The sequence below is a fragment of the Drosophila miranda genome, chromosome XL (genome assembly GCF_003369915.1).
Source record: "Drosophila miranda strain MSH22 chromosome XL, D.miranda_PacBio2.1, whole genome shotgun sequence".
Lineage (NCBI taxonomy): Eukaryota > Metazoa > Arthropoda > Insecta > Diptera > Drosophilidae > Drosophila > Drosophila miranda.
In genome coordinates, this window is record NC_046673.1 from 9,140,145 (window position 1) to 9,161,939 (window position 21,795).

The window sequence follows — 21,795 nt, forward strand, 5'->3', positions numbered from 1 at the left end:
GGCCCAAACAAAGAATTGTATCCTTCTGATAATTAAATTTTCTACAAGATTGGCTAATTTTTAAATGTTTCCTTAAATATAATTTTTTCCAAAATAAGCATTAAAAAAATGAAATCAAAGTACCAAAACGTAAGAGTGTACGGAATGAAACGTAAGTGTGTATGGAATGTTACGTGTGGTGCGCGCCAAAGAGAAATTGTGGCGCTGCCTCACGGACGGCTACGATACTAAAGAGAATACAATGCCTAAGAATATGCAATGTAAGAAATCATGTACAATTGTACTTTTCATCAACAGGTCTCAGTGGCGTCTCTAGAATGCAGTACAATGTATGTAGATATCGTGTCATGTAGACGTCCCCCGTTGAGCGCCCGAACCAACGGATCTACAACGCAACCACTCCATGCACAAAGGTTGAGGCAACATTCAATTTGTATGGGCCAGACTCATGTGTCGAGAAAACATGGGCAACATTCTGCATACCTTAGGGAAAAGGATATTATAGGAAATTGCGGAAATCTTTGTCATCCCAGGCTCTAATAAATGCATAAACTAGTCAGTCTTTGTTTTAAAGGCATTTCAAAGATATTTTGCAATTATTGATGTTCTTACAGAGACCAAGAATTAGTATCGGGATCAGGATATACAGGAAAACTAATCGAATGCATGAATACGTCTAAAGCATATAATTTTGAGAAAATTTCTTTATTAATTAAGTAATTAGGTTCTTAGAAAATGCATTCATCAATGGGATACAACTTTGTGGGTGGAGCTGAGAGTTTTAGTTAGCCATCATTATTCAACGGAATATCAAAATTAAGCAAGGCATCAGAATGGCGCAAAGAATTCTTTTCAGGAAGCACCAACCCATCCGATGATGTGTCTTGGGCTCCAGAATCAACAGATCCGATCCTCAATGCTAATTCCCCAAATCTATGCCGTCATATCTAATAGTTCCTCCATTTGTGCCTTAATGATAATTTAGCATGGAAATCGGTACCACTCTTGTGGGATGGCAAACAAATTGAAATTTGAGACCGGTTCCGAGGCGCATGGCCCATGGCTAATAGCCATTTGGTGGCTCATTGAAGTGCATTTGTCCCACAATTCGTTTTGTGCTGCATTTATTGCGTTGGCCCCACAGCTCTTGGACACATTTAACGCACGTAAATGGCCAATCCAACCACACGGCCACAGCCACAGCCACAGCCACGGCACTGCTTTGGCCAGAGCTGCCTGGGGATCGGCCTCTGCCCCTCGTTTTAGCTGTTTCCACGTTTCAGGCCCATCGCTAGATATTCTTTGCATACCCCCGGATACGTATAGAAGTCAAATACCTATTGGGGGATATAGCTGACTCGTTCATATCGCGGTACATCCATGCACATGCATCACATATTATTATTTAGACATTTTAGTACTCTCCCACTCTCGATCACTGGGTATCCAATGGTCGATTCGTAAGAATATCAAAGACGGAGAGTACTACTCGTACGACACCGATGAGGATGACGATAAAGCGTCAGAGAGCTGGCTGCTTCGCTTGGCTTATTCTGAGTCTTGGGGCCCGTCTTGGTCCCAATCTTCGGTGTCGGTCTACAGGTCTTTGGTCTTAGCCAAGGGGGGATGGCGACTTCGTCCGTCTGGCCGTCTGTCTGTCTGTCTGTCTGCCTGACTGTTTGCCAGGGCGGCTTTAATCGCTTTGATCTTGGCGCACAAGAGTTAATTGCACGCTTGCTGCACAGTTGCTGCCGCTGCTTGTGGTTGTTGCTGCTGCTGCTGTTTCTGTTGCTGCCACATGTTTCTGTTGTTGCACCGACCGCCTGGCAATTTGTTGGATAGAAACGTTGCCCGGCACGCGGTGTGGCAGCTTCAATCAAATTAATTGCGGCTCGGCTATTAAGCCCGTTGTTGAATTGCTTTTGCTGCTGTTCGGTGCCCATTCCCATGCCCTCCCCCCACCCCCCCCACACACACACACACAAACACAGTGGTACCATCATCCTTTAAGGGGTGCCACAGTAGTCGACTACCAGCGTGTCCCGACGTGTCTCTTAATGTGTGTGACACTCTCTCAGGGTGGCGTTGCAACGTTGCAGCGACGACCCAGAAGAGACACGACACGCACAGGTAGGACAACAGGTAGCACAGAGGCAGGGGCAGAGGAGGCGATGCCTACAGGCGGTGGATTAGGTGAGGGGGAGAGTGGAGAGGTAGCAAGGAAGGAGGGAAAGGGAAAGGGTGGGGCTCTTAGCAAAACGCTGGCAATCAACGCCGGTGCCTCTGTCATTAAGCATTTTCCTTCTAATTGCCGCTGCCATTGCAGGGGCCGAACAATAGCAACAATTTAGCTTCCTTTTGTTGCAATTAAACGAATTCGTGCTGCCCCGCCAGAGTGCCGCTCTCGCATAATTAACCCATATGGTGGGACAGAGAAAGGAGAAACCTGGAGGCACGTGAGAGTTTCAAGAACCACAGCGGGGGCACTCGATGCACTTGGATTTCGAATTCCACTGATTTCAGCTGTCTTTGGTTACCAGTCTGCCACTGCCACCGAAAGGGCAGGAAGGTATCATAAGTAATATCTAGATAAGTATTCGCTAAGGGATCCCCGCTTTTCTTGTGGAAATTAACATTATAGATGTGTTGATTCTGTGACCCAAGAAACCTCGTCGAGTGGGTTGGTGCTTCCTGAACAGTACTTAATACTGGTGCCTGTTCCGGAGGGAACAACCATAAAACCATTTAGATAGTAACTACTGAAGTCTCTTCAGTTATTGCTCGAGGGTCTACCCGCGAAAAACAGAACAGGACAGGAGCTCTACAGGGCATTTCTGGTGGAGGAAACAACGATGATTACCAGATTGTTACCAGATTTTCATATAGCATCGTACTCTTCCGTTTCTTTCGATGTCCGATCCATTATCATTATTTGAATGATTATCACATTAAAAAGTTCCTTTACTATGTCTACGGTTTTTTTGGTTTTTTATGGGAACATCTTTAAGAACATCTTAGGGTATGTTAGGGGCAGCTCAAGTACTCTATCTCGTGATTGCAGATGAAAACAAACTTTAATTTCTCATTTAAATATTATAGTTCACAATTTATTCACAATTTGAATTAAATCAAGTTCCTAGAAACAAATTAATTACAAAAAAAAAATACAAATACACAGAAAATAAAATACAAATAAAAATACGATTCCTCTATTTACACAGGACTTAGGTGATACTTAAAAACTATTCAAAATGGGGACTTAAAATCGATTAACACATTTCAATTGATAATTTATTAATTTGTTTTTATTTAATGAGCGATGCATACGAGTATGTATCCAGATCATTGATCAGGCTTTGAGCCATCGGATCCCTCTTTAGACACGCGACTGGTTGGGATTGTAGACGGGGACATTGTGGAAGCTAATGCCCGCATAGAGCGGAGCGGTGGCACTGGCCCCGCCCCCGTTTCCGCCTCCTCCTCCCACGAAACCGGCAATGCCTCCAATGCCTCCGCTGGCCAGCATCGATTTGCCGCTGGTGTAGAGATGCTTTTTGGGCAGAGCGGATGCACCGCCTCCCATGGCATTGGCACCGGCATGGCCCCCATGGCCGTTCGCCCCCGACTTGCTCTGGGTCATCAGGGAGGAGGTGGGCGTACCGCCGGCCACTAGACGGCTGCGATAGCTCTCGCAGGTCTTGCGGGACCACACCCACATGCCGGTGAGTGTGCCGCCCGCCAACTGGAAGAAGATCCTCACCAGCGCCGGCCAGGCGGTGAGGGGATCTGGCGCGGCGCAGTCCTCGAGCGTCGAACAGCTGGGAACGGGATCGCCGAAGCGCTCGCAGAGGGCGGCCACCACGCCCGCCGCCGTCGGGACGAAGAAGAGCAGCGAGAAGATGACGAACCGCTTCCGGATCTGGCCGAAGCGGTGGTGGGCCAGCGTGGGCTGGAGCTGCTGCTGCAGCGAGTGCAGGGAGCGGGAGGCGCGCAGCGTAAAGTACAGCCCCAGGAGGAGCAGCACCAGGGCGGGCAGCTCCACGAATCCGGGGGCCGAGCACATGCCCGTCAGCTCGCTGGGACGGACACGCTCCAGGAGCAGGGCCGCGATCGGCGGCACCAGGGGCGGCACCCAGGCCAGCACATGGAAGAGGCCGGAACGCTTCTCCAGCGCCTCGCTGGACCACTTCTTGTGCGACGAGAGGTAGAAGCAGAGGGCGAAGATCAGCCACCAGCTGGCGGCGCACAGGCTCAGGTACGAGGTGGTGATGTACGAGGCCAGGCAGGGTGGCGTCAGCTGGCAGGCGGGACGCAGCCGCAGCCCCTGCGGCTCCTGAAGCTGGGCCAGACTCCGCGCCTGGTTGTGGAACACGATCCGCTCCAGGTAGCACACGCTGAACAGGTTGTAGCACAGGCAGAGGAAGAGCACGGGGCGCTCCGGGTACCCGAACCGCGTCGGCTCCGCCCAGAAGGTGACCAGCGCGAACAGCGTGAGGACAAAGCACACGGCGGACAGGCCCAGGATCAGGCTCTCCGTTAGCTTCTTCTGCTGTGTGGTGTGGTAGGCGTCCCGCTGGCACTGGGGCAGACACTCCTCCGGATTCAGGTGGCTTCCGCTGAAGTTCTGCGGGCAGATGATACCGGCCAGGCTGCCGCCGCCGCCGCCACCTCCTCCACCGCCGTTCCCGCCTCCCAGTGGCCCACCCGTCTTCCAGGACATCCAAAAGCGGGACATGTGCTGCTGTTGCTGCGGCTGCTGTTGCGGATGCTGCAACTGCTGCTGTGGCTGCTGTTGCTGCTGCAACGGGGGCTCCTGGGCGGGGACAGTCTCCGATGCGGCCGCACTGGCCGTTGGCGCCGCATGGACACCCTCCTGGGGTATCTGCATGCACAGCTCGTGCTTCTCCGGTTGCGGCAGACTCTCGCAGCTGAGGAAGGGGGGCCACAGCTGCATCAGCTCCGGACCGGCATTGGCGGCGCACTCCCCCTTCACCGTCTCGCAGAGGGACTTGCAGGCGGTCACGGGCCGTGGCACATCCGGCGTGCAGAGCGGAAACAGCGCCGAGCAGAGCAGAAAGCGCGCCCGCCTCGAGCAGCCCGACTCGATCAAAGGCAGCAGCTTGGCAATCTGCAAGGAAAGGCAACAAGAATGACATGCAACAATTATTAGTGGTGCATCCAGAAACGGGTGGGGGAAGGTCTACAATATAGATCTAAGGGCTATTCTCAGCCCTGTCCAAAGTCCTACATTCAAGCACTTCGGTGTCGTTCAGGCATCTATTCTAGGAGCACCTACTCTTAAAGATTCTGTAGGCAATCAGCAGATCTATAAATACATATATATGTTGATGGAAAGTCTTTGCAGGGAAACATTGCATTAACTTAAGACAAAAAACGTAGAAAATAACTATTATTGTTGTTATTCGTTTCAGATTATATTGTACTTCAACTACGATGCGATGCTCCCAAATGAAAGCCTTTCAGACCCACGCGAGTACGAGAGTACGTCTATGAGTACATACATATATGAGGGGAAATCACTAGCATTATTTGCAATTTCAACTAATTTTAATACCAGACATTTGACGAGCCAAACAAACTGCCCAGCAATTGTTGTGCTCAATTGTTGCAAATGGCCAGCATTTGTTGAATTATCTGGTGTTGTGGCTATTGTTAATGCTGCTTGATGGCGTCGTGTCGGCGGAACAACAAAGAGCAGGCGCCACAACAAAGTCCAACTGTTTGACTAAGTTTTTATGGCATTTTTATTATTAGATAAAATTATAGACCTCGCGCCGAAACTACAAAAGCCAAGAAGCGCCAAAGTGTGAAGAGGAAAAGGGGGAACGTGGAATGGGGAATGGGTTATGGGATATGGGAAATGGGAATCAGATCCGATCTTTTGTTTAGAAGCAATTTGTTTTTGCTTTGTTTTACTGAAGGCGTACTATTTAGTAATTTCCGTGTAGTTTTTGTTCTCCTTTTTTTCGATTTTGCTTATCGAACAACAAATTTCGATCTAATTACTTGGGCGGCAATCTTTTATGTGGCCATTCCATCGATATAAGCGATATAATTAAATCTTGCTAATTGCTAAAAGTCGTATACTTCGATATATGTTGTACCCCATATATGATAGATCTTGGCAAGTATCTATGTATCTATCTCTACCCCACAGATTCTTTGTCACTGGGAAAATGTTAGAAAATCAAACCAGTAGTCCGGGTTTTCCTCTGAAGTGGAAAAGGGTCTCATGCTTCTTTTTGTTTGTTGTTTCCATTCCTTTGATCATTACGATGTGTGTGAATGAATGTTTGGTGTGAAAACTTGCGTCAGATTTCACACATAAGAAAGAAAACGTTTCAAATGGCATCCCGCGTCCGACGTGGACGTGGACGTGGACGCGAACGTCCATTCCATTACCATTTGCAGTTGTTGTCGATGGCAATTAATTGTCAATTACTGGCCATGCAATCTAATAACATCAAATGAAGCCAGATTCCATTCGACTTGATGCGAAATTAATCCATGGAAAACCATGTCGGAGCAAAAACCAGCCACAAACCGAGTCAGACACATACCAAACCCATTGTCCATCAAAAGAGCCCCGACCGGACGACGACGACGACGACAATGATGACGATGACGGACCAGACGCATCAACATTTATGAGTTTGTGGAATTTTAGACAAGTCCGGGGCAAAAAAAAAACAACGAGGGACAGGATAGCACAGGAACAGCAAGGTTTCGGGGGCCCAGAGACCCAGAGAGAGAGAGAAAAAAACAACAATAAAAAACGACAAAAAAAACTGCATCAAATTATCGAGAAACGTTTTCTCAGGAAAGAGTTCCAAGGTTCCGGCTGCAGGAGTACACTGAAATAAATTTCGATGGTCCGTAATTATATCGGAATATCATTGGTTGGGGGATTTGCCGAATCGCTTGTGGTGTCCGTTCGCTTATGGGCAATTTGCACAGACAGGATCAATCAGACAGGGATCTAAGTTCTTATCTCATGCAAGTTGTCAAGCTTTTCTCTCTGTGTAGGCATCATTCTGATATCGCGGCAGTGACTCCCTGAGCGGGACTTTGACATGGATTTGATGGGCTGCCTCTTGGACAGGCCAACTCGTTCTTGGCTCTGATATTGTGGGGGCTAACAGTAACCGAATTGTTATTGCTGCTTCCACTGCTGCTGTTGCTGCTGTTGGTTGTATAATTAAGCTACATTAGGCCCAGACGAAAGGCCGAAAGCGGCCCAGACGAGGAGCGGCCGAAAGAAGAGATAGAGGTGGAGGAGGGGGAGGGGAAGGGGAAGGGGGAGAGTATGGGGATGTGAAGATGGTGGGACGGGGGCAGATAGCAGAAGAACCGCCGGGCATCTCGAATGAAGCATTAGACACGCGATTTCCAATTCTGTGTAGCTTTTGTTTCTCTTCCTTTTGACTCTCCCTCTCTGCTCTACTCACACTTCGATGAAAAATAGCTTCGGGCAATAATAATTTAATGATGCAGCAGCAACAACAAACCCAGCAAAAAGCACACAGCAAGTGAACCTCATCATCATCAGGCGCAGCAGCCAGCAAGTCGGCATTATCATCGACAACAACAACAACGAAAAAGCAAAGTCCAAAAAGAAGAGAGAAAAATGCATGGGCTTTGGCAGGTGCCTCTCGAATTTGAAATACCCTTTTGCCAGTGCTTGATCTGCTTTTTTGGGAAACAATGCGAAGGCCATTCAAATCTAAATGTTCAGATGTGGCAGCGAAACCGTTGGACTAAAATCAATATACCCCCCGTCAAGGGGTATACAAAACTGAAGGGCAATCGGCTAGCGGAGGGCAAGGTGTACTAATATAGGGTGAGGTATACCCAAGCCGATCCTCAGGGCCAGCGTTAGAGGGAGCTCTGCCTCACCTTCTAGCAATACAGTGCAGGTGAACTGAGAGAGAGATAGAGAGCGCGAGAGAGCGACAAGCTGGAAGAGAGAGCGTGAGCAAAGGCTTGAAGAGTGTCTAAAATGTATTATTAATGCAAAAGAGCAATGCTTGGTCATCATCATCATCTCACCATACACTCCTCTCCTCCAGTCACACCCCCAAGCCGATCCACCCCCTGCCCCTCTAACCCCCTCCAGCCTGCGCAGCGAATGCAATCTGCAACGCTTTGAGCATTTATGTTGCCGTGCTCCTTCCACTCGCAGCGCCATAGCCATGCCTCCGCTGCTGCGCTGCTGTCATTTTTTCGGCCACGCAAAAGCCCAAAGAAGAAGTTGGCAATTCGCCGCGGCTCGCCGCACCGCAGTTTATCCGTCTGTCCGTCCATCCGTCCACCCGACACCAAGCGACAAATTCGTTTTGGTCTCCAGCAAACGAAATTATTGTTATTACAGACAGTAACAAAGTCGGCAATTTGAAAGGGTTTGAGCGTCAGTGGGGGTTCAAGGAACGACTACATACGAGTACGTACATATACGTATGTACTATGTATTGTATTCATGCGATGTTTATAGAAGCGAATGGATATACTCAGCAAAAATCTCTATCAAATATGTTCTTATGCTCTGTTTGAAGAGAGTATTCAAGGAAAAATAATCTTATTGGACAAAAAATTAAACAATTTTCTATAAGAAAAGTCCATCACAAATGTGGATATCGTGGCATAGGTTCTCTATCGAATGGATCCTTTCGCCTAGGAGAATGTGCGTCCGCTAGTGGAAAAGGAGTACTACTCGAACGAGTAGTCTTAGTTCTTTGTGTGTACACATTTATGTGTTTCAAACAATGATTTCTGACTTTGATGAGGATTTTGAACAATCATTAAATGATCGTACGTTTTGTGTCATCGGGCGGCTCGGCTTGAACAGCAAACAGCAAAGTTCTGCTTAATTTACTTAAAAAACAACACAAAAACAAAAATAATAATGAACCGTTTCTGCTTCGCTCCACCGATCGCCTGGAGCTCTTTTCGGGTTTCGTTTTGTGGCTGTAGAGACGCGGAGACTTGCGGCAATTTCTTTTAAATTTTTTTTCTTGTCTTTCGGTTTGCAGCAGCGTGTTTCACACTTTTTTCGGATGAAGACCAAAAGCATTTAATTTTGTTCAATTTGAGCGGGACCTGGCCTGGGTCTGGTGCTCTGCGGTGCCCCTCCTCGTGTGCCCGTGTTCACAATTCAATTACAAGACCAACAACAATGCGAGAGTTGACACCTCCCAAAAAAAACGAACGAACGAAAAACGTGAACTTAATGATTTTTCAATTTTGATTAATGATTTCCAAGCGAATGCAATGGCAACGAAACGAGAGGAAGGGACGGTGGTCGGGTGCGGAGGGGACGGCGGACAGACTTTGTCGCGCGGCACTTTGACTTTGAATATTTTTGAAAGGAATCGAATGGAAGGGAAAGGAATGGAATGGAAATGGAGAACGAACCCCTAAACAGCTGCCGCCGCACTCGGAAACTATCCAGCGGCGGCTGCGATATCTTTGACTTTCATTAGTGCCACACAACCTTGTGGCACCTCCTCCTTCTCCCCAACCACCACCACCGCGGACTGAAACCAGATGGAAACGCCACTCAACTCAATTCTCGACTCTAGCTCTGGCTCTGGCTCTGGCTGTGTCGTGTGTTCATTCATTAACAACGCTTAATGCCCAAGAGATCCAACAGATCCTCCGCTGCTGCTCCATGGTACTGGCCCATGGACACTTAATGCGTTCAGACATCTGCATAATCTAGGTAATGGATTAATTTATAATTTTCTACGCTTGCAGAGCCCAAGCCAGGCCCAGTCCCAGACCCAGACCGGATCGTGGAACGGACAGTGTGCCCACGAATATGGCATACAAATTATGGGCTTAGGCGCCCTGCCCCGCCCCGCCCCGATGGGTCCTCAAAGGGGAATGGTAATGCAATCGAAGTATCGATGAATGCACTTTGTTATTGTTATGCGGTCATTCGGAGTGGAATATTTGGTTCTTAAACAGGAATTACTCAATGTGTCAATTGGATATTCGATAATTAAACAATTGAGAACTGAATTACACGAGTGGAAGGGCCTGGCAATCGGCCAGCGATAGTATCGACAGGTTTTGGAATCGAAACGCAGAGAGGATCTCTCCGACCTCTTCTTTCATCCCGGATAGGAGGCCTTTCATCTCTCAGCGCCCGCCACTTCACGCCACGCCGTGACAGAGGCTCCACTCGGCCATGTTATCCTGTATCTCTGCGAGCCATCTATGCGGCACGCTTCATTCGGATTCGGATGTGGCTGGGGATTGTGGCTAATGCTAAGGCGGCCCCCAAAGCAATTTGCCGGCTGTCAGAGTGAAAAGTGTTGCAAAATGCTGACTGGAAATACCGCAGCGCCGCGTCGCACATAACAGACGAAGCCATATATACGGCGGATGGACGGATAGATGCCCCTGTCCGGCTAGGCCCGGCGAAGCTCAAAGTCGAGTTTTGGTCAGCAGTCAACAGTCAGCAGTCTGGCAGCAGCGGAGCAGCAATCCGCGAGCCGGCAACGATTCATCTTTTTCCAGCCGTTGCGTCTCGCTTGCGATTCCCCACCCTGCGAGTGCGAGAGTCGCATGATTTTTGTAGTCGGTTTAAAGCTATATCCGATCGGAATCCAGCTTTTAAAGAGTAGGGAAGAGGTTCGCTGGAGACAGAGAGAGAGATGAAGAGGTAAACCTTTTTTTTTTTGGGTTTGGGGGACTCTTGTTGTTAGGGTATGCACTCGTCGGTCATCCATCCGACGAGGCATGTGTGTGGGTTTGTTTATTCGGCTTTCGTGCATTGTGGTACTTTATTTGATTTGCGCTTTATTTGATTTAGTTGCCGTTTGGCGCTGACGCTGATGCTGACGCTCCGACTCCGGCTGATTCGCATTGACAGCTGTGCACGAATGCTCGAATGCTGTTTCGGACGATTTCGGAGGGAAGATCGAGTGGGGCAGAGATCCATTGGGGCCGGGCTGTCGTCGTCGTCGTCGTCATCGCTGTTTTCGTTGTCGGCTCAACATCAAAGTCAATTGATTTAATTTTCGCTACGAGAGAGCGCTTGCAATTAGCGAGCGGACCAAAAAATTGTATTTCTATATTTCCTGGGGTGGATTTTATTTGCTGAGATTTCTGTCTCAATCGCAGGCAGATCGCGATCGCTGACTTGATTCTGGCAATAATTTGCATAATTAAGATGCCCCGGCTTGCCCCTGGCCTCTGCCCGTTCCTCACTTCCTTTCCGCTTGGGATGATAGATCGTCATGACATCATAGATGCAAAAGCTAGCATTCTGCCTTCCTAATTAGAGCCCTATAGCTCTGATAAGCCAGAGATGTAGATACAGATACAGAAACAGAAACAGCTATTGCAGAAACCGAAACAAAAAGAGCCACAGATCGAGATCAAGATTGAGATCGAGCTGAAGCTGATGCTGGAGCTGGAGATCAATTCAAATGGTAGAGATCGCCGACTGCATTTTTGCAGTGCCACGGATCGCTGACAGAACTGTCAACTCGCCAGCGCTGGCAATGCCGACGACATACGACTGTCGTCTCACAATTAATTGACATTTTGACTGGCGACGATTGTCATTCAAAGGCAAACGAGGAGCAGAAAAGCCCCAGTCGCAAGACCAAGAGGCACACACATCCAACGCTCCAGCCGCAGCCCCAGCCCCAGAACCAGCCCCAGCCCCAGCCCGATCCAAGCGGAATGCACCAAAGCACCAGGCAGATGGATGCCGCCGCGCACAACATCAAGAGCTAGGAATCGATTCTCTGGCATTCTCTGGCTGTGTATACAGTGCAGGTCACAGCAAAAGAAACGGTCTGAAATGGGGAAAGATTCTTCAGATCATACAAATTTATGTATTAATAAAACTATACTTTTTAGTTCTTTGATTTATGATCCTTCTGCATATCATTTGCGCTTCAAACAGTTTCAGTTGATGCTTTGTTTCTATACGATCTATTAGATCAGTGTATTCCAAGGATTCGTTGATTTAGTTGCCATCAAGTGACTGCTTCTAAATCCTTGTCCCCAAGTGTTTGCGGCTCCCGGGGCTCTCGCTCTCTCAAGTTAGATAATCTCTGACAGAAATCTTCGGTGCAGTCAGGGACGTTCAAGGGACGAAGAACTTTACGGCGGCATAAAACTGAAGCTGAGAACTGAGCACTGAGCACTGGCCGGCCGAGTACATTGCCGGTTCAATTGGTCTTTTGGCTTAGAGTATCGTTTCGGCCGCTTAGTGGCGGCTGGGTCTGGCACTGCCACTGGCACTGGCACGCTACAGTTACCCATACAATTGGGACATGTTTTGGGACTGGTTTGCCGCGGCCAGGCCAGGGCAGGCCAGACCGGGCCAGGCCAAGCCATGCCATGCCATGCCATTGTATGGATGCATGGTGCGGTGCCCCTGTGGACAGGCGGACCGACACGGGAGTCCGTCCACGGAGTAATATATGCGCTGCCGTCTCCATTGCTGACATTTTGTCAGGCGGGATTACCAAAATGAGGCTGCCGTTTCGAGTTCTACACGCAACTTACAACACAAATTATGCCACTGGATGGATCAACTTTATCCCACTGTCATGTAAAGCAACGATGGGGCAATGGAGCAGCATTGGGGCATTGCGATTGGGGATTCGTATACGGTTTGGGGGAGCGGTAAAGAGTGAGAGCAATTCACGCGAGCGCAGGCGCGCAGTTCAATTAACTTAATTGCCATGTAATTACGCGCTGCAGCAACAACTGAAACTGCAACTGCAACAGGCAGCAAGTTCAACGTCATCTTGCAACATCCTGCCTCCTGCCTCCTGCTAAAGGGAAGGCTTGTCTTGTAGATCGAACCAACAAATACCCTTGAATTGGACAGCTCTTCTTGTGCGGATATCAGACCTTTCAATCCTAAGGAAATCGAAGGCCACTGACCATAAAATCTGTAGAATACACTCCAAATACTCCATCTAATCCTTCGTTTGGATCCCGTCTTTCAATTGCATACTAATTTCAACCGAAAACTTTATGAAAAGCTAGGGTACCATCGAAAGCAAAGGTCTGCTCAAATTTGTTATAGTCGCCGCAGAAAGGGTACCACAAAAAAACAAAAGACTTAAGACACAAACCTGTGGCTGTGGCTGTGGCTGCAGAGGCCGTCGTTTTTTTTTTTTTCTTTTATATTTTTCGAATTTTTTCCGAGTCTGAGGCTGGGACTTCGTTCGACATTCCTCTGCCTGTGCATGTGCCTGTGCCTGCTGATTCTTTTGCCTGCTTCTTTAACTGTTGCTGTTCTTCACATGGGCTGCTGGACAACACGATACCCCTTTCGCCGAACATTTTGTTTGCGGTTCATCAAGGCCCACTATCTTCATGGCCCCCGCCCACACGCACTTGCCGATGGCTGCCGAGTGCCGACGGTGAAAAACGTATCGTGTAGCAGCAGGTATGCCGCTCTCTTTTGCCCTTGCCTCTTGCTCTTTGCTTGCCGTTTGCTTCCCCTTTCCACTGTTCTCTCTCTCTCTCTCTCTCTCTCTCTCACTCTCTCTGGACTGGCATTTGAAAAACGTTGCCGCATTTTTTGCGTGGTTTGTCTTTTGCACATGACGAAGAAGAAGCAGGAGAGAAGGCGGATGAGGAGAAGAAGGCAGTAGAAGCTCCAGGAAAAGGAATAGCGGGGCCCCGGCAGGGCAGGGCAGGCAGCGGAATGATCACAGGGAGCGCTGCGCTGCAGCAGAGATACCGCTGAGCAGGGCAGAGCAGAGCCTCCTCCGACGACGATGACGAAGACCACGACAGTGGAATGAACTAATTGTTGTTGCTACGGAATCGCGCTTTGAGGATTTCGCAATGACTTTTTCTGTGTGTGTGTTGACTTTTGGTTTTGTTTTTGTTCCCCTTGCCAACTTTTTTGTTTGTTTCTTTTTTTTCTTGGACGTCAAATTGTTTTCGTCAGCATTGCAGCTCAGCTCCTTTTGACCCCATCATTATAGAGCGAGAGCGAGAGGGAGAGGAGAGATGGATTCCAGTGAAACGACAAAAATATATATCCGAAAAATAACAAGCGACATTTTGTTGGAGTTATGTTCAGCGCATTCCCATCACCCATCACACATCCGTCTCCGTCCCGTCCCGTTCCGTTCCACTGTGCCTCGCATTATCTCCTGCTCCTGCACTCGCCCGTCTCTGCCAATCGTTTGTGGCTGCCGCAGCGCCAGCAGACTTCAAAGTCCGTTGAAGTCTCTCTATCCTCTTAAGGATAGATTGTATCTGGCTAGATTCCAATAACATCTAAATAATGATCTCAGGATTCACTATGAATTTTGGGTATCAAAATAGAACCAAGAAGAACCTCTCCTCTCCTCTCCAAGCAATATGCCACGACTTACGCATGTAATCTGTCTCTCTCTCCCTCTCTCGACTTTGGTTGAAAGGGAACTCTGACGTTCTTGTGCTTTTTGTGACATTATCATTGTTAAGTCGTTTCAAATCCCGCCCTGATGGATTCCTCATTGTTGTTGTTTTGGGCTTTGCCATAATTACAATGCAAACATTCTCCCTCTCTCTCCCACTTTGTCTGCGTACGTAAACGAGGTAGCAGCCCAACAACAACTTCAATGTGTCTCTGGCGCTTGTCGTTGTTTTTTTTTTCTACCGGCGTCAATCTTTGATAAGAGCTTTTGGGTTACTTTTCTTATCAGAAATGCCGTTGCGGATTAACTTTGGATGATAATGTGTGTGTGTGCATGTCTGCGTGTGTGTGTGTATTTCTTTACGCCGGAGAATATCACAACAAATTTTATGATTTCTTTTACTGATAGCAAAACCCCAATGCAAACACATTAGGTATTTTTTTTATTTATCGGGAATTGAACGGAAGAGAAACCAGTACCAGAAAACGCTACAATCAGTCCTTTCGACCATCTGAATACCCCTCAAATATGTATTTAATGGAATACAGAATAATGGAATTCATCTATTTCCCTAATACATAGAACATACATTTGTATCCTCAAAAACTTCCTCCACTACAAAATAAGCACAACTTTGTTAAATCCCCAAAACATTTTACCAATAATAGCATATAATTTCTATCAATTTGATGTGAAACAAAAAGTTTTCCGAGTATTTTTGGTATTTTTCATACCATATTTTCTTTTATTATGATCTTCCATAAGAAAGTTCTTTCCGACATTGTGGGGACCTGCGTCTAAAAGAAGATTATGTTGAAAGCAAAAGAAAAATTGGAAAAATCCACCTTAAATCGATCTCTTGAGATATAGTTCTCCTATCGAAACACACCCTATATACCCTGTACTAAGATACCTATGCAATATTATTTCCCTTTTTTTGTTTTTTTTCTTTTCGCGGCAATTTCTTTAATCAAATGCTGATAGATATACATAGATAGTGAGATATAGGATTGATATGCGAGGTTAGGTCATGCATTCTGTAGGACCGGGGGGGACTTTGCCGAGCGATAAGCCCCAAAGGCAATTGCCATAAAAACGAAAACGATAAAAAACCTAAGTTTTACCACATTTCTTTGGATCCCGAAACCCCAAAAGTTTTCTTATGCTTTCGTTAATGTTTATCATATATTGTATGTACGTGGCCACCTCTCTATCGATGTCTCTGTAGTCTCTCTCTCTCTCTTTCACTGGAGAACTGGTTGCCGAAGCAATCTTAATGGGTTCTGATTTTCAAAATCAAACAATTTTATTGTCGCCATCGTCGGTCGGTCGGTCGTCGGTCGGTCCTCGTTGCTGTGCCTGCTTTATGGCTGCCATCTACGTGTGTATGTATGCATGCGGACCGCGGCCTTGTCTTCTGATGTTGTTTTTGGTTTTGGTTTGGGTGCAGTGGGGTCTGTGGTCGGGGGTCTGGGGAGCCCCACAGGTGAGAGCCGGAGCTTGTGGCCGGGGCTTTCTGGCTAATGCCTTGCTCAAATATTTACAATTACTTTACATAAAATGCCAAACCGTTTTGTCATCTGCCGAAGCTACGACGAGTACGAGTCGTGCGAGTAAAACACTTCTCTGTTTAAAGCAAAGGGTATACCAACTAGTCGGACAGTTTGTCACATGCAATGCAACATTTCCCATTTGCTGATGGTTAAGGATTCCAAAAAACAAAGAAAATATTCCTAAATAATGATAATTTTTCCTACCCATCAGATCTTCCATTTATGAGCGCATATTCCCAACTATTTTCAAAACAATTTCTATCTCTCTGTCCGGCGGTGTGTCTGTTGTTGATGGGTGGAGCGGAGCAGTCAGCCAGTCATCTGTCATGTTTAAGGGCAGACATCTTCAAAGCCCTGACGTTATGTCGACTTGAGGGGACCACGAACATTTTCTTTATCTGGACAGGAGGGTCGGCGGTTGGAGATAGTACAAAACACAAACATCGTTGACAAACCCAAAAACCCAATGGCTGGGGAATAGGGAGCCCGTTGCCACGTGAATGGAGGAGCTTTGGGGGACAGCAAAAACAAAAACAAAATATCAACAGGCAGAGGAGGGTTGGTTTTTTTTTGGTGTTTGAAATGTCCAAGCGCACCAAGAGAGTCAAATGCACTTCTCTTCAGTTTTATCATTTGTCTTGTCTGTGTGTTGCCTATTTATTTGTTTGCTTGTATGTCTGTCTGTCTGTCTCTCTATCTGTACATATATGTATCTATCTATCTGTGTGTCTGTTTGTCCGTCTGTCTATCTGTCTGTCTGTTTGTCGAGTGGGGGCGCGTTGCGATCAAGTGCCGACAAAGTGCTCGTCAAGCGACAATTACAAGCAAATTAATTGAAAGTGCGCTCCCCACTAAGGGGAATGATGATGATGTCCGTTCCACTGTAGATAACACCATCCATCAACGGAGCTCCCTCACAGCAACAAAAAAGTTTATTTAATTGGAAACTTTATAAAGAGAATGAGCCTATGTACGAGTATATCTGGGCGATGGATAGGCTTTGCATGGGATAGATGATGAGAGATACAAAATAGTTTTAATACTGCAAAGCTGGCAGAAAAAAATCTTTGGGGAGCACACTGTACAGTTGTTCGACCATCTAGACTATGCGTTTTTTTTCTTTGAAAGTTATCAGAAGTTAAAGGTCTTTCCAATCGATAATCAAACATATATCTTTCATTAGATATATGCCGATATTTAATAAAGTTCATAGAAACAGAAATTCATTCTTCTCGTTTCTGGCTCAATTCTTGGGTGTCTCTCCCGTTCTTCTGATCTTTTCCATCGCATATGGCATATGGCATATGGTATATGGTAAATGGTCATACGAATATAGTATCCTCGAATGACGTTGCCGATGCTCTTCTGATGCCTTCGTTATGTAAACCCATCTCCGAATTTGATTGTTGTTTTTGCCGCTGCTGTTGCTGCTGCTATTGTTGCTTTTTATTGCCGCTTGATGTTGCTGCCTCTTTTGATTTTCTTTTGTATAGTTTTTCTGCCTTTGATCTGTTTTACGTGCTTCCGATTCAATTTGTTCGATGTTTGGTGTGTAGGTGGGGGCAGTGGATGGAATGAGGGGTAGGGGTTGATTCAGGGGGCGCTGCTTTCGTTTTTATTGCCACTTGAGGCATGTACGGGGGATTTCATTGCCTCTCTCTCCTCTAAACAACGAGTAAATCGAGGGAAAACGGGGAAAACGGACAATGCATTTTTAGATCGAACAATGCGATGGCTTCTGGGGAGGGGAAGGGAGAGTGGGAGTGGGAGTGGGAGAGCAGACGCCCCTAGATAGAAAGAAAGAACAGAGTTTCGGTATAGAGTCGAGACTTTGTATACCCTGGGGAGAACACATAAAAATAGACACATGGCGTCTGCTTGGGCATGATGATGGGCGGCATGGCCGCACCTTCCATAGTTCTATCATACCCGTTGAGAGGGTATATGGAAACATAGAGATTAGGTGACTGCGATGGGGAGAGAGCGCTGTGCAGCCGAGAGATAAAAAGTCAAATGCAGTCTCTCCGCTTATCTGTCGTATGGTCTCGGGCTCGGTCTCGGTCCCGGTCCCCTACCCCCTCCCCAAGCATCACTTCTTTGCAGCACTTAGGCACGGCATGGCACGGCACAGCATCATCGTCATCGACATTTGCCTGCTCTCCCAAATGCAGGCATGGACATGAAATGCAAGCTATGCTCAAAAGAGCTAGCCGAAAGGTGTTAATGGACTCACACACACACACACACACACACACAAGCGCCGAGCGCAGATGCACACGCACACGCACAGCCACAGCCTCTCTTCGACATCTAGCCCCCCTCCCTCTCTCAGTGTCTTTCTAAGCTGGCTCGAGTTTTTACACATTTCTCTTTCACTCTTCAGTGCGCGGCGGCAGCCTCTTTCTTCTCCACCGTTTCTTTCATTCTTCCATTCTTTCTTTCTTTCTTTGTCGCCGCACAATCGCAGAGGTCGCCCATGTGATTTCCACTAAATGGCTCTCTCTCTCTCTCTCTCTCGCTCCTTCCAGCTACTCAGCGATTTTCATGGACCATTTTCATGGTAAATTATGGACGAAGACGACCTGAGCTGTATAAGCTCTTCTGATCTGATCGCATTTTCTAGGGTATCAACGGCGATGCTCGTATTCAGACAATGAATGGCTCTCATTCGTATTAGATCAATAGATCAGTTCATCTCACATTATTGAACAATAGTTTTTTTTACAAAATAGCACCCAAGTGGGGTACATTTTTTTGTTTTTTCTGGCTACAAGTAACAGGGTATCAGCCAAAGAGTTTTACCACACTAACACTCCGTCTGTTTTTCTCTCTAGTTCTCTCTTTTATCATTTTATATAGAACATGCAAAGACGGCAGCCCTGATAGCTGCATATGGTTCATTCTCCCATTCTCTGTCCCTCTTCTATTGGTGTCCCTCTCTCTCTTTTAATTGAAAAGCAATTAAATGTCGCTTCTTTGACTTTTTTCTGAGTGATAACTGTGCCTGTGCCGCCCCTGGTCCCTGCATGTGTATGCGTGTGTCAGTGTGTTGTTTCCACTTTTATCTAGATACCGAGCCCCGTAGTAGGAATCGGAGTCAGAGTCAGAGTCGAAGCCATGCCTCCTTTTGTATTTTTCCCCAGAGCGTTGCTAATGGAAATGAAACCCCCGAAAAACAAAGTACAATCAGAGCAGCGGGAGGGCGTACACAATAATACCATACCCACAGGAGTAGGGGCCAGGAGGCAGGGGCAGGGCAGTGTTCTCCTCAGACCGATAGCATATAAAAAAAACAAAAAAAAAAAACAGATCTATTGTAGATCTGTGTAAAAAAGAATTCAGAACTATATATTAACAGATTGGAATACTCTTGGTATTCAGAATACATTTCCATGGTCTCTCATACTCATATCTATTGTGACCCTGAATAAATTCTTCAATACTGCTGATAGGAAATACGAATACAAAAACTTTTTCCCAGTTGGTGTAGAAATTTTGATAGACCCATAGACCATCCATAGACCCTGAATCGATACTTCTACATTTCATTTCAAGTAAAGAAAAAGTGTGGTACTGATTTCAGTACCAAAGTCTCTGCCAGTTACTTGTTTTATATTTTTGAAAATTTACGAGTATTATTTACTTGATTTTTTTGGATTTTGTAGCTTGTGCTTATCTGAGACATCACCGGAGCGAATATGAAACAAGTAAAAAACAAACTCAGAAAAAGTCTTGTGGGCAGGGGGCAGGTGTGCTAGTGGGGTCTTCGGGGAGAGTCGCACTTTGATGAGCTGCCGCCACAGCTCTAACCCCAACCCGCTCTGCCATTCACAATTTCGTACATTTCGCAAGAGCTTGTGACTTTTCAACCGTTTGTCCGTCTCTGTGTTCATTTGTTTTTGTTTTTGTTATGTCTTCACTCGTGGATACCCTCGCAAAGGGTAATATTATTTTAAGATCGGATATGTACGGATCAGTATTCCTTACGGCTGGCTAAGAATCCTCTGAGGACGTCCTTTCCACGCCGCCAGACACAAACGCAACCAAAAGGGTACCAAGGAGAATGACCGAGAATGCAAAAACAAAATGCATGTCGTGGACCGCTTCTGTAAATAATTAACTTCGATACGCATGGCATGACTATAGGGTACAGCATAAAGGACACAGCAGAATGGGGGTGCTCAGTGAGGGTATGTAAGGCTTCGGATAACCGAAATTCGCCTTCTTTCTGGTTTTGTTGGGGGCTTGGGCTTTCGCACGTAAGCGGCGAGAATTATTTTTATGGGCCACACAAAAGCCGGGGCCAGAGCTAGAGCCACAGCCATAGCCAGAGCTTATCAACGGCGTGGGATCGAGAGTCTGGGAGGGGGGATGGGGGATGGATGGGACGTGCCTGTGTTTCATGCTTACCTGTAGCTCAGCCTCCAGCTGATTGGTGTGACCAGCCAGATTGGGCAGTGCGGTCATATTGTAGCCGAGGCCTTGGCAGGCCGACACCGCTATTCGCTGACATTGTAATCCACTCGAGTGGTGATGGTGGTGGCCCGCCACTTGGCCGTGTCCATCGAGGCTGGAGCTTCCACCGATTCCCAGCCAGATGCTCTGCAGGATCAGGCCCAGGGCTGTTGCACGAGCCAACATTTGTTCTTGGTTGTCGTGGTGCGGGGGAAGGGTTAGGAATATCGTATGGGGGCTGTCACCCGGACAGAAGAGGATTTCAGGATCTCAGGGTCTGGATTAAACGGGCTTCATGGCAATGATTTGGCAATGTTTACACACTCGCGAGGGATCACGTGAAAAAAATACAACTAATATTCCACCAAGTTCTTATATACTACAGATATGGATTCCAAGCTCCTTCAGACCTGTTCTGAGTTTGTTCTTTATACGCGGGCAGAGGCACTATCCCGAACGATACCGGCATGTAGGGATTCTGGATATTTTTGTGGGAAATATCAAAGAAAACTCGGCACTATCTCTGGTGTTTCCATTTTCCAGCTTTCCAATTCCCCAGATTGAGGCGGCTATTGATATTGTATGTATATACATAAATATGTTTTCAGTAGTTTGATTTCAATTTGGATATTTTTGTGGGGAAAATTTACGAAACTGCTGTTCGGAGTTCATTCGACACTAGTTTTCTGTTGTTTCCCTGTCCGCGGCCCGTTCATTCATGCTCGCATTTGGGGGCGGCAAGTCCGTTTCTTTCAAATACGCCCGCCTTGAAATGTTGCTCGGCAACAAACGTGTGCTGCTGAGAAAAAAAAAAGGTATGGTCAACGGGCAGAACGGCAAGGAAAGCACAGCGCATGCAATGTCCAGCTCACCTTTATCTTCAACATGCTGTGAATGTTGACGAGGCTTGTAAGTCTTCATGGCATATTAGAATCCAAAATGGGGTGAGGTTCGTATTGCAGTCCGTTTATGTTGCTGGGTTTTCCCTAGCTTTCCATACCTTTCCATAGCCCAGAGACTCGAGTCGTGGCTCGAGCTCGCCTATGGCCATATGACACTAAGCCTTATGGGAAGGAGAGGAAGAGATATATGTACAAATATGCTCCAGCCTCCAGTTGAGCTAAGAGCATCGATTGTTACACTTTTTAGATCGAATTTTGCTGTCTGGCTGGGCGAGCGTGTTAGAATTGGTGCTGGGCGATGTGTCTGGAGACGGCTATGAACACTAATTTTGCGTTATGTCTCTCATGATATCTCTCTCTTCGCAGAAAGGTCCGAAAATTCTAGTGTCATAGCACCATTAGCCAGTTTGACCAAAACCAAATGTTGCAGAAAATCCGACTCATGTTCTTAAGGCACCTAAGAGCAAGCACGAA

At 46.9% G+C, this 21,795-nt stretch overlaps 1 protein-coding gene across 1 annotated transcript; it reads right to left on the minus strand.

Moving 5' to 3' along the window:
• Positions 1–3,085: 3,085 nt before the first annotated feature.
• LOC108164584 (frizzled-3) lies at positions 3,086–21,153 on the minus strand. Its single transcript, XM_017300411.2, has 2 exons — positions 20,375–21,153; positions 3,086–5,128 (listed from the first exon to the last, which is right to left on the minus strand). The coding sequence occupies exons 1-2, from the start codon at positions 20,603–20,605 to the stop codon at positions 3,377–3,379; spliced, it is 1,983 nt and encodes a 660-aa protein (XP_017155900.1). The 5' UTR covers positions 20,606–21,153; the 3' UTR covers positions 3,086–3,376.
• Between the last annotated feature and the right edge of the window lie 642 nt (positions 21,154–21,795).

What these genes read in the sequence shown, in the direction of transcription:
- LOC108164584 (XM_017300411.2), bottom strand. Translation starts at nt 20,605, where the DNA reads ATGTTGGCTCGTGCAACAGCCCTGGGCCTGATCCTGCAGAGCATCTGG. An exon ending in AGCTGGAGGCTGAGCTACAG is followed by an intron (nt 5,129 to 20,374) that starts GTAAGCATGAAA and finishes CTTTCCTTGCAG; the next exon opens with ATTGCCAAGCTGCTGCCTTT.